The 13,991-nt window shown below is 28.0% G+C and overlaps 1 protein-coding gene across 1 annotated transcript in view; it reads right to left on the bottom strand.

The window, feature by feature from the left end:
- Nucleotides 1-1,345: 1,345 nt before the first annotated feature.
- The window catches only part of LOC123294889 (leucine-rich repeat protein SHOC-2), a 28,407-nt gene continuing 15,761 nt past the window's right edge, over nt 1,346-13,991 (bottom strand). Inside the window, exons 2-6 of the mRNA XM_044876075.1 lie at nt 11,602-11,770; nt 9,171-9,566; nt 7,402-7,632; nt 5,188-5,608; nt 1,346-4,210 (exon numbers count right to left, since the gene is read on the bottom strand). Coding sequence (XP_044732010.1) covers nt 3,885-4,210; nt 5,188-5,608; nt 7,402-7,632; nt 9,171-9,566; nt 11,602-11,770 — 1,543 coding nt within the window. The 3' untranslated portion in view covers nt 1,346-3,884. The remainder of the gene's footprint in view (nt 4,211-5,187; nt 5,609-7,401; nt 7,633-9,170; nt 9,567-11,601; nt 11,771-13,991) is intronic.

Consider the following 13,991-nt stretch of genomic DNA (forward strand, 5'->3'; position numbering starts at 1 on the left):
AGTAATTTTTATGCGATAAAAGTTTTGGTATTTTACGTCATATTTTCTGATATTCAAATAAGTTGGTTTAATATTGGGATTATTATTTTGTGTACCTATAAATTATTGAATTAGGATATTTTTTAATTATTATTTTATAGTCGTCAGCCTCTAATGTTAACAAAAATAATGAAGTAAAATTGATTTGAATAAAGAGATATTTGTTGATTGATATTAAAAATACTAGTTGATAAAATGCTTAAATATATATTATTTTAATTTTTGTATATATATTCTAATTAAGTGATTATATTCTTTTTAAATTTTATTTATATATTAATTCTTAGACGATATTAAATATAAAAATATATTGATAAAGAATTGTTATAGATAATATATCTTAATATTAATGATTAATTAATAAAATTTATGGCTTATAAAACTTTTTATTTATTTATATTTCTTACCTTTAATAATTTCTGTGGCGTGTCTATCACTAATGGGTAGCTAAGGGTCTATCCTCCGATCAAAGAACTCTGCAAGTCATACAGAATTTGCATTTGGTCAAATTTTTTAAAATATTGAAAATAAATGGTTAGGGTCATTATAATCAAAAGTATCCACCGACATAAAGCTTGAAAATGAACAGTTTCAGAAGTAAGTACGGGGTACGCTTCAAAGCACTTAAGTTTGTGAATTGCAAAACGTGTTTCGCTGTTGTTTTGTATTATACAAGCTTCATTAAAAGGCAAGAGTAATCTATAATTGGTACTCAGTTTTATTTTAAATCTATGAAATATACTGAATCTTTCACATTCTGGTTCATTAAAAAGAATGACAATAGAGGATCGGACTAAATTTGTTTTGAAGTTGGTTTTTAACATGCCTCTTTTATTTTTAAATAAAAAATACTTTTTTTAAGGGCAAGATTTGATTGTAATGAAAAGTAGAAAATTATTATTTCTATGAGTCACTTATACATATGACTAATTGTAAAAGCTTGAGGCGCTATGAATCATCCTTGATATAATAAATTGAGTGACTCCTGCTTTTACAAATAGTCATATGAGATGCTCAATTTTTTTCTACTTTTTAGTACAATAAAAACTTGTCCTTTAAACCGTATTTTTTATTTAAATTTTGATTTTATGTAACAATCATATATTTCCTTAGTACTGATCTTGCATCTTAGTCTTACTGACATTCGTGGTACACAACAATGGCTGACTTGGAATTAACGTCCTCAGTATTTGTAAGTATAATGGAATTTGAATTCCTATTTTACGTTTAATGGATTGTTTTGTAGCGATAAAATCAAACTCTTTAAATTAATATAACTAATATTTAATTTTTAATACATTTTGATACAGTTCTTAGATACGATTTAAATAAAGATGGATGATTAATAATGACAAATTAAAAATGAAAAAAATCTGTGAATAATATTTTCTATTGACTTCTATAGTAAAATGATAAAAGTAACATAAGCGACAATATTTCAAAAAAAATAAATCCAAATGATAAAAATTTAATTCTTATTATGAACCTTTCTTAAAATTTTCATATAGAGTATTATTATAGTACAGGCAAGTAAGCTTAAATGAAAATACTATAGAGTTTTCTTTATTTACTTTTTTTTCTTTTTTGTCTTCATAATTATCGTATTCTACGTTCATAGTAATTTCGAAAGTTTTTGTGTCTAGAGTAAAAAAATGATCGTCACACAGAAAAGGGTCAACTAAGTTTGCGGTGGGTGGTAAAATCTGTTTTCCGTTCTCTGATTGAGATAGAGGTTCAAAGACAAAAATTGCAAGCAAACGATTCATAACCAATGATTCATCAAATGATTCATAACCAATATGATAAAATGAATAGCAAATATCTTCTATCTTAGTCTATTTTATTGCTGCAAGTCCGAAAAAATAATCTCTGCACTTGCGCTTATGACATGATGAAAATGCCTATAGAGATAGCACACTCTAGTAGTCCAGTAAATAAAGTCTTTGATATTCCCAATATTTTGTGTCTGCTTTATAATAATATCCTTAACGAAAATTATGCAATCATAATCAAAATTGTGTTCTTTTTTAATACAGATAATCTCTTGTAGCCTCATACATAAAATATGTTTATTATTTAAATTTAACTAAAGACTAGTAATTTGACCTTGAAATGTGTCATAAACAGGCGAGATCCACAATGTAAGCCCTTTTACGACACATTAATATTTACATATACATTGGATGATTGATGTTTTCTTAAAAGTATGTAATTTTTGTATCAATTATAAAAATTTTTAAAAAACATGTTGAACTTCTTTGTACTGATGTACTGATACTGTTTTTTTTTTTTTTTCTAAATAACTCGTTACAGTACAAATTTTTATGCAACAATAGAGTAGTTAACTATTTCTACTAGTGGAAATATCCTAAACCATTAAGTACATAGACTGAGCATCGCCTAACTTTCCGTAGAGTGAAAGGTGTGCTAACACATGAGGTAATTGCTTGGGTCATTGAGGGACATTTTTCAAAAAAATTAATTTATTAAAAGAATATAGGGACATTTATCAAAAAAGCATATATTGAATGTCAAATTTTCATATCACAAAATGTTTTACATAAAACATCGTGATTTCACTGATCTTTTTCGCTTTTAAGATGTATTTTCATGGTGACGCTTGACGCTGAGTTTGAGCGTTAAATTAGGTCATGTGGTCAGTTTAGGCCGTGCTTCCATCTGGATGAAAAAAATCTTCAGAAGCGTACTAAAACGGCCTAAACTGACTTTTTATCGTATAAAAGTATATCCTATTTTTATTATCAGGATTCATTTTGAGAGTATTGGATAAGTAAATTTATAATATATATTTTTAATGTTTTAATAAAACGAGAATAAAGGTTTAGTTAAAAAATTTTATTTTTAATTGATTGCCATTTTCAAAGAATTTTTTTTAACAATTGAAAATCTAATTCACCACCTATTATGGATAATAGTTGTTTATCATTACCCTGTGTCTTATTAAAAATGAGGTTATGGATTAATAAACTTTTTGTTTTTTGTCGCTTCCTTTTACAATTTGACGCTGGATATAATTCTATTTTTTCAGTTAGGTGGATTCTTAATTTTAAGCTCAAAGCCAGCGTCAAGCGTCATCATGAAGTTACATCTTTTGACTTAAAAAAGTACTCATCACATATCACTTTACATTGTTTCTTACGAATTTATAATGACAAGTATGACAACAACACTTTGTTTTGATATTTCCACACCGCCGCCATGATATATTTGACCCAAGCAATTGCGCCAGATATTGGCCCACTTCAAATCGTTTGGCGCTCAGTCCATGTACTTATTGGTCCAAGGGAAATATTTATTACTTATATATCGTTTCATTATATTATTAATTTGAGTTTTCATACAATTTTTTAATCATTAATGTAATAATGTTACCTGTATTTATAATTACATTTATTTAAAGATATAGGCAATATTAATACATAATTGATGAGATCATTGCAAAAACGCAAAAATGAATAATATTATGAAACGCTTTAGAAATAATACTTTATGATTTCAAAAAGTAATCTAACTTTGTTTATTTCTAATCTTTAAAACTTTGTGTCTCTGTTAATATACCTAATCTAGATATTTGAAATTAATAAACTACTCTATATTGGAAAATTTCTTTTATGTTGTTTTAATAATACATTTGCGTTGATAACGAAACGGACGTTATATTTATTCAATTTTTGTTTGTTAAATATTCCTATTGTTTCATTAAAAAAAAACTGATGCATTTAATAAAAATGCAAAAAAACCACATTATTAATTTTCGAGTTAAAAAACCAATAATTGTATCACACGTATAATAAATAATAGAAAGTGAGGTCTAAAATATAAATTTAATCCACTGTTCTAACATGCTTTGGATTCTCTGTATCTGTTAGACTATGATGTATAATGGTTTTTGGTGGTTCTAAATGTATTTCGGGTACAATATTCTCTGATTGATCTGAGGATGCGTCTGTATTTTCAACTAAATATTGCATATTTGTTGCATTCAATGGTGTTATTTCAATAATATTGGAATTATTGTTGCTCGTAGCAAATGCTAACGATACAGGCAATGGCGAGGGGATGCATTGTGTTGTTCCATATATTCTTGTGTTGTTTACTTCTAGATCTGATATTAGTTCGGGCAAGGCACTGTCGCACAAAACTGGATTATCTGTGAAGAAAAAAAATTATTTATTATAGTAAATATTTTAATGAGTGAAATTAAACAAACTCTCAGTTTTGAAGGCGCGTTTTTAAAAAGTTTTTTATTGAATTCTAGACAGTGGTACATAGAATATTGCACTACGATAGTAAGACCAAACATTAGATTTGGAATAACACTCCGTAAGCTGTATTGCGGATAAAACTAAATTTATAAACGCTTCATTTATTCGTCGAAAAACTGACTGCAAAGATTTCTTGGGTCGATTATATCGCCAAAAGCAATTTTCTGAAAGTGTCAATGTCCGCATTTAAAGTTGAAGGATAAAAAACTATCCTTACTGAACTAGAGGAGAGCGATTTTGATGAAAGTTAATCTATCTAAATGTGCTCGATACGATGATATACGAGCAGTCACGAAGACTGACGAACCTTGTAGTGACCTACAAATGAAAATTTACTCGGATAACCGAGCTGTATTCAAATACAAAGCGTCTGGCATATGGGGAAGGGAGGGCAAACAGGTAGGTTTTTCTTAGAGGGGGAAAATTAGAAATTTTATAAGTTCAACAATATTTTGGTATAAACACATACTTAGCTAACAAAATCTATGATAAGCCTACGAACAGGGTTCCCCCTTCTTACAACCATTGTGTCAAAGAAGAGACTATGAGTTGGTTAGAAGCGTTGTCCGAGATATACGATGATAAGGTTTGCCTGCGTTGAGTTTTCAGCTTCGAAAATATGAGGGAAAATATAAGAAAGGACAAACTTTGATTGGTAACTTCATCACAGAGGTAGAAGGAGAATTGGTCAGACCTAGGCAAGATCTGCGCAGCCACAAACGGTGACTATTTAAGGGAATGTAGGTTTTAAGTTTCGCACTACTGACAATGCTTGTTCTCTTTAAGTTCTTAACACTATTTACCCGTCCAAATTAACCTGACAACTTATGTTAAAAGAGCATTTGCTTTGTAAGATAATTACCTTCCAAATTTAATCCAAGTATACCAGGACTGCCATGAATATTACATCGAGTATGTGCCACCAATTCACGGGATATTGTTCGGATATTATTGTAAGATAAATCGGCAAAACATAGTATAGGGAGACCAAAGAAGTCATGTTGAAGTTCTGTGAGCATGTTATGATTAACAAACAAACGTTCTAACGATGGTAAAAATGTTTTCGATGTTTCATCTAATGTTGTTAGCTTGTTATGTGAAAAATCAACCCATATCAAATCTTCCAAACCAATTAAATCGTCTGGACTAATTTTAGTCAAATGATTATGACTTAAATTTAAATATTTTAATCCATGTAAACCTGAAAGTGCTCCATCTAATGAATGAAGTTCATTATAATCTAATTTCAAATCCATAACACGAGTTTCCAACTCTACAACATTCTGAAACAGAAAATTATTTATTAACAATATAAAAAAAGAACGAGAGGTGTCGTAGGTACCCGGTAGGAATTATGTTCATTTAATTATAAATTATGTATTTTTGAATAACAAAAACAATGAAGGAATGTTAATAAAATTATATTTAATAATTCATTTTTTTGTTTTTAAGTTATGAAAATTGATATTTTATTATTAATTTTATTATTATAAAAATATAGGTAAACAAATCATAAACTTATTTATGTTTTTTAAATTTATGTCACAAGCCATTTATGAATAGTAATCAGAAGGTACCAAAGATCAGAGTCAGAAGCTATTTAACAAAGTAGAATTAAAAAAAAATTTATTGACGGGGATAAGTTTCGATCTGACGACCTGTCGCACGAGTATCGAGTAGCGTTTCCGTAACTAGCGCATCTGTAACTACAAGACCATGGACTAATTGAAAATACTGTTTACATTAGAGCTTTGTTTCTTAATTTTATTAATATAAATTCCGGTTTTCGGACATTTTCCGATTTTTATTCCATGTATAAATGAAATATATCATAGTATATTAATTTTAGTCCCAAGTTTGTAAAAACTTAAAAATATTGATGCTACGAGCAAAATTTTGGTATTGGTGTTCATAAAAACACCTAATTAGTCCATTTTCGGTTGTCTGCCCGTCTGTCTGCACAATAATTCAAAAACGAAAAGTGATATCAGGCTGAAATTTTTACAGCGTGCTTAGGTCATAAAAATTGAGGTCGAGTTCGTGAATGAGCAACATAAGCCAATTGGGTCTTGAGTTTCATCTTGTAAACCGTTAGAGATAGAACAAAAGTTTAAGTATAAAAATATTCCTTATATAAAAATAAACAACTTTGGTTTGAAACATTTTTTTTAACCATAACTGTTTACCCACTAGGGCGCAAATCAGTTACATGTGTGTGGCTATCTAAGAGTGGATATCTTTCTTTACTTACAAGTCGTCAAAAAACAAACGATAGCGATATTTTAACAATTAACTCATTCAATTGTTTGTTTTCACTTGTTTTAAAATAACTTCCTTCATTCTAAAAACTACTATGTCTCTCCTAATTATCGTTTTGAGTGAAGTTAGTTTTTTGAAAATCTTTAGAAGTACGCAAAATATGAATGTTTAAAATTCCTAATTAAACAAAGAGGAAGATATAGGTCATTGACAACGTCATTGTCCGATATCACCATTGAGATACATATAAAAGTTTGTTTTGCTAAAAGGAGATGGACAATCAATCTTTGAATGCTTATAACTTCTTCGTTTGTTAATCAATTTTAATTCCACGTTCAAATTTTGTTATAGAATTAAGTCTAGTTTTACATTTTCATGCGTATTATGACAAATTCGACATAAGATAACCCGTATTAAGAGCCAACGAAATTCTAATATTATGTTTCTTGCCAATTTCATCAATTTCGTTTAATCGCCGATGAGATTATAGTTTCATTTTGAATGAACTCATATTTTTCGGCTTGTTAAAGAGAAAATTGTGTCAAATTTTAATGTATGTTTTAAATAAAATAATTTTACAGAAATTTAACAAAAAAAATTTTTTTTTTCAAATTATTTATCAAACAAATAGATTATTATTTTCAATTAATTAAATTGATTAGATAATTACACCTAAATTAATTCCATTTAATTAATAACTTAAAAGTCACGAATTTATGAATGTACAGAAAACGTGACGATTATAATTAATAAAAAAAAAAACTCTTTTTTTTTTTGTCTGTTAAGTTGTTTTTAAATATAATTTATTATAGCTAACCTCCATACGCCCAGTTATATTTGATATTTTATTATGTGATAAATCCACAAGACGTAAACGACGTAAACCACGGATTTCTTGTAATGAAAATTCCGATAATAAATTGTGTGTTAGATTTACACATCGTAATGATCGTAACGGTGATAATGAACCATTTATTGCTGTTATGTTGTTGTAGCCCATTTGTAAATCTTCTAATGATTCAGCTTCGGCAAAGTCGTCAGGTGTTATCTGAAATATAAAAATATTTTATTAATAATACGGTACTAACAATATGTACAATATATACATCGAGGGAAATGTTTCGACCGAAAAATGTTTCTTTCAAAGTCACATATCTTATACGGGTATTGAATTCAATCTAAGTTTTTAGGTTCAATTAAAACTTTCGTCCGATTCACAATTGGCAAACATAAGACGAACAGTTTAAATCAGAAAGTTCTTCTTTATAAAAGCGCAAACATGTTTTGTTTGAAACATATGTTCAAGCATATGTCAACTTAAAAAAAGCCCCCTGTATAAGCGCCGATCCAGAAAATTTTTGAGATATCTAATAAAAAACTCGTCTAGTCGTCAAAGAAACGTTTTCTGGATCAAAATTACTCTAGAAAATAATTTTTAGCCAAATCAGAGCTCACAAAATTTTCTCATTTTTTTGTAATTGAAAAAAAAATCGAGAAATTCCAAAAAATTTTTTTTGAAATTTGAAAAAACTAATCGTATATAACGTCATTTTGGTCCCAAATTACAAAATTCTGATTCATTTACGGATTGGGTGAATTTTTGAAAAATCGGCTAAAGTCGTAAATGAAAAGGTTCTGACCGATTCTGGATATATCTGATATCATCTAATCGTCAAATGAGGTAAATTTTATTTTTTTGAGTCGTAATTGTCAGAAATTATCGAAATATATACAGTGTGTCGTATTTAAGATGACGACACCTTCACATTTTCGTTATTTATAGTAGTATCAATTTTAAATTTTGCGCAGTCATATAGGGATGGGTCACATTTTTTAAGATACTTCAGAATTTTAAACTCGACCTACTACAAATTGACAAATAGGGCCGTATCTTAAAATTTTGCCTTCCGTCAGAGATGGTTAGAGATGTAGAAAAAAACTGTTGCTAAGAATAAAGTTGCTAACAATATATAAATATATATAATAATAAAAAGTTGCTAAGAATATTTTTTTTTATGCCCTTATACAGATTTTCATGACAAAATTCGCATTTTTAATTTTTTCATTATTTTGGTCCACACTTATAATAATTATTACAAGTTCATTGAAATATTTGAATACATAACACAATTAAATTATCAATTTGTCCAGTTTTTACATTCCATAACACATTAGTTTTAAAATTAAAAAACTAACTTTTATAACCAATGTGCTATATGGTATGTAAAAACTGGACAAATTGATAATTTAATAGTGTTATGTATTCAAATATTTCAATAAACTTGTAATAATTTTGAGTAAAGACTTTTATATGGGTATAAAAAAATATTTTAAGCAACATTTTCAAATAGTTTTTTTTTTTTTCGATATTTCTAGACATTTCTGACGCTAAGCAAAATTTAAAAAATCGGTCTTATTTGTCAATTTTGTAACTAGTAGGCTGACTTTGCAAAATTTCAAATCGATATTCCTATAAATAACAAAAATAGAGGGTGTCTTCATCTTAAATGCGGCACACTGTATATTTCATATAAACAGTGTATAAAAATGTGGTAATGATAAAATGTAGGTAGCGTGTAAACTTACCGTTTGTATGTTATTATGTGACACAACCAACAATTGTAATTTTTTCGATTTAGCTAATGCACCATCTAATCCAAGTAATTTATTATGTTCAAAAAACAAAGTCTTAATACGATGTAAATTTTTAAATTCCTGCGGTAAATGTTGTAAATAATTATCAGATGCATGTATTAATACTAAATTATTAACATCATCGGGTAATTGACCATCTAATGTTGTTAATTGATTTGCATTGATAAACAACCATTCTAATTCGTGCATATTTCTTAATGTACCATTTAAGTCTGGTATTTGATTACGACCCAAATGTAAATGCCGTAATGTTCGTGGCATTGAATTTTTCTCAATCATATTTATCATATTTCCTGGTAACAGTAAATGATGTAGATTTATAGTATGCTGTAAGAAAATAAAAATAATTACTATGGATTGTAAAAGATCAATATCGATATATTAAAAACATCGATATCTAAAAAAATAATATTGATATTATCTGTTATCTGATATATATTATAATCTTGAAAGTTTGAATGGATGGATGTTTGTTACACAATCACGCCAGAACGGTTAAACGGATCTGGATGAAATTAGGGCACAGAGATTGATTATAATCTGGAATAGCGCATAGGATATTTTTTATCTCGGTAAAATATATGGTTCTCATGAGATAGATTTGGTTTTACTTTTTATAGAGCAAAGTGGTAGTTTGGCGTCAAAAAATGGCATAGGCTAATTTTATCCCGGAAAAAATGCGCGGTTCCTGTGGGATAGCATACAAGAACCATGTTTTTTAAAAGGTTTTGTAAAAGTTCGCGAAATAGATCGCATTTTTTCCTCAATAAGACTTAATAATTTTACACGATAACGATAAAAACTCTCAAAATCTCTTTTAATACTAGGTAACACCGCGGGACACAGCTAGTGTTGAATATTTTGAAGAACTGACAAAATCATTATAATTTAGCTCAAAGTAAACATGGAACAGTCAAACACTATCAATTAACTAGGAATAACGAATGGTTAATTGATACTGAGTACAATATGATCGAGTGGCATTCATTATTGCTATCAAATTGGTTCATATGGGAATGAGCTAAAACAAAATAATTTTTCTAGAAATTCGGCAAATAGCTCTATCTTATATTTTATTTTTTTGTCTTATACATTAGGTATAATAATTCCCTAGCCGATAATCAGCGCACAGCGCTGGTAAATGCATTGTGGAAAATTCTTTTTCACGTTGAGCATTTTTTTGGCTGAACAAAAATCATGAAACTCGCGTCATCAGTGTTTGTAATTGAAGTCTTCCTAAACGGATGTCTTGTTGTTTGATGAAGTTTTGTGTTTGTTCAAGTGGATGCAAGGATGGTCTAGATTGACAATTCGGTCCACTTCAAAATGTTAATGAGGTTTCCGCGTCAAAAAATTAAAACCCATGAAATAAATGGTGGGAACGCATATAAATAATATATTACATTACATCTTACTATTCAAATGTTTTTATTTGCGCTCCCACCATATTTATCTAGAATTTTGAACACCTATTTAAATATTATTGAGGTATTATTAGTATTGTGAATAGGTATCTATTAGAGCTATATGCAAGCGCAGCGAGCTCCACTGCCGAATCCTCCAGCCAGGCTAAAGGCCAGTTATTTCAAAGTTTTATGTCTTCTTTATCTCTTTTTCGCCTATAATAATGTTGGTTAGCTCTATGAATATGCTATATATGGTGCTATTTGTATCGATATTTATGATGCTTTTTGTATCGTTTTTAGAGGTACAGACAAGTAAGAGTTTCAAGAGGCCCACGTGGAAGAAAAGAGAAAAACGATTTTCTCTTATAGAGGGAGATTCCTGTTTCTCAGTTTCTCACGTATAGAAGTTTGAGAGGATTTAAACGACGGGTAATTACTCTCACTTCTAATGTTTTCTCGCTTATCGAGGTCTCCAGGAATTCAGGTTTGACAGTATTTATTTGTTATAATTAAATTTAAATAGAATTGAGTGATCACTTGGAAAGTAACAAATAATATCTCGAGTAAATTACAAGTGTTTGATTAGAATTGTCTGGCCAAACCCATGTGGAAATATTTCTAACAAAAGACTCCTTAAAAAAAGGTCTTACAAATTCAAGAGTTTTTCAGAATAAGTCAATTTTTTAAGTCATTTGTCTGAAATATTTTCACAAGGGAATACCAGGAATAATATAAAATTTTACATTTTAATTGTTATATATGACTTTTTTGTCTTATGTTGCGGCCAGACAACAAGGTGAACATTAGATAACAACGAATTCGGGTAAGTACTTGTACTAATTTTCGTTGTTTTGTGTTTACGTGTTTACTAACTATGTTTACGGGTTTGCCTTCATGCCCTGCCGCATTTAAAAAAAAAGAAACTTAAAAACCAATCATGAATATATCCACCTTACCACAAAATCATCTTCTAATATCTGCGTAATATGTCCTCTTCCAAAATCTAATGACTTTAATGTAGGCATACGTGAAAATATATCTTTTGGAATAGCTGTAAAATCATTGTCAGCTAAACTTAAAAAGTCAATTTTATTCAATCCCAAGAATGTATCGTCAGTAACATTCCTAAAAAAAAAGAAATAATAAAATTAGTAATTATTTCAAAAAATTAAGATTAATATAAAAATTAGGTCTTTTTAAAAAAAAAATTAATATTTAACATCTAATACAAAAAGATTTGCTATTTTACGTGTTCAGGAATTTTTCTTTTAATTTTGCAAATTTCATTTATTATATAAATAAATAAACATCGGGAGTTTCATTTGTATAAATTTAATTTATTTTAATTTTGTTGGAAGTAACTCAACTTTATACAGAATAAATTATTATCACATGATTATTAAAATTTTCTAATTAATAAATATTTTTATAAAAATAATGGTTTTTTGTTTGTTATCGAAAACGATATTTTATAATAGCTATTTTGTCAAATAATATTATATTTATTCCTTTCTACTGGATAAAGCTACTTTAAACTAGATTGATAAAATATTATTTTTTTTTTTAAAGAAATTCATACAATTATATATGAAAGAATATTGAGAAATATAGGGTTTTTTAGGGTTCTATAGCCAATTCTAAAAACGCACCCGTATAATTAAATTGTATTTATACATTGTTTGCAAAAGACGTTAACACAGAGGGACATATATTATAGAGTCCGGCGATTCTAAATTTCAGTCCTTTTTTATTTTGAATACCTCAAGCTTTTCTTTCTGGTTTTATAGAACAATGGATGTCAAATTTAAAAATACCAATCTGATTCATTTTTGGTAAAATCCAGAGCTCCTCAATGATCTAAGCTAGAACAATTTTCGTTAAATATAAATATTTATTAAAAATTTTCTTTGACAAAATCCAGTTTCTTGTATAGATAATTAATTACTTGAAGAAAGTAAATTCAATTTTAATTAAGTCGATGGCTTTTGAGTCTTCCATTATAATTTAATCGATCATATTTTACTGATACTTAAGCCAACATATTTACTTTATAAACATTACAGAATTTGACACTTTAAGTTTAGCGGCTATTTCGACATGTCTTAACTCTGACATAAATTTTGGCATTGCAGTTCCTATACTACTGAATAGGCATTAAAATAATTATGCTCTTTATTTTATTACTACACAATTTTCCTACTTAAATAATAAATAAAACTTCTTTTAAATAGTTTTATGCTAAAATATCTGTGCTCCAATATATTTCTACTTTTTAAGAATTTTATAGACCCGGAGTATTGTTGCAATTACAAGTTGGATGGATTGAGCTTGTCGACTATAGAGGAGTTCGTTGGGCTATGAAGGGTTGAGTGAAGTTTTTAGGCCTTGTGTTCAAAAATGGGATACTATTAAAGATATTTTTTTCGGTCTATTTTTCCGGGTCTTTTTTTTTCTAAATCCTAGAATACTACTTAAATATAAAGCCTGATTAATATTTTTCGGCTACGAAATAATTACATTCTCAAAGATTTATACTTCTGCTTTTTAAGGTTTATCTTTTTAAATAAGCATACTCAATAGTAGGTATTATTTAGGAGTATATTGTAATTAAAGTATAACTCTTAGAAAGTGGAAATATTATAAAAATGGAAATAGTTTAACGTAGAAATATTCAAAAGTAAGATTTATTTATGCCGAAAAATTGTGCAGTAGTAATATTTTCGCGTAGAAAAAAGTAGAATTATTTTTCCACCATTGTATAAGAATATTATTCAGTGTATGCAACTACTAATAATTCTGCCGCTTGTATTATAGAAGCTACTGTAGGTATTAAAATTATAAAATGATTCAATTAATTGTATATTTATTATTATCAATAAATTATTGTTAAATTTTATCAATAAAAAAACATATGTTTAGACTTAGAGCATAATTCAAGAAATGAATAAACAATACAGTTATTTGATAATAAAACTACTAGAAATGTTTATTGGTGGTTATCAGTTTATCAATCTATCAATCATGACTTGAATGTCCTTAAATATTTCTGTCAGGTAAATACAAATAGTTGTTAATTTGTTATATTAATAGAAGTCTTATTAATATGGGAAAATTGTGATAAAAAGATCAATTTTCAGAAAAAAAATTGTAGGTAAGTAAAATAAATGATTAAAAAAATCAAAAACTAGATTGAAATTAAATAATGTACTAACAAGATCGAAATAAGATTGATAGTTATATACAAAGTAAACTCTACCTCGGTTTAACCGACTATATAATGAGGTGAAAACCTAGGTTAAATACCGGCATTAAGTTTAGTGGCAGTCGAGACCTAATTGCAACTTAT

Source organism: Chrysoperla carnea, chromosome 3 (assembly GCF_905475395.1).
Source record: "Chrysoperla carnea chromosome 3, inChrCarn1.1, whole genome shotgun sequence".
Taxonomy (NCBI): domain Eukaryota; kingdom Metazoa; phylum Arthropoda; class Insecta; order Neuroptera; family Chrysopidae; genus Chrysoperla; species Chrysoperla carnea.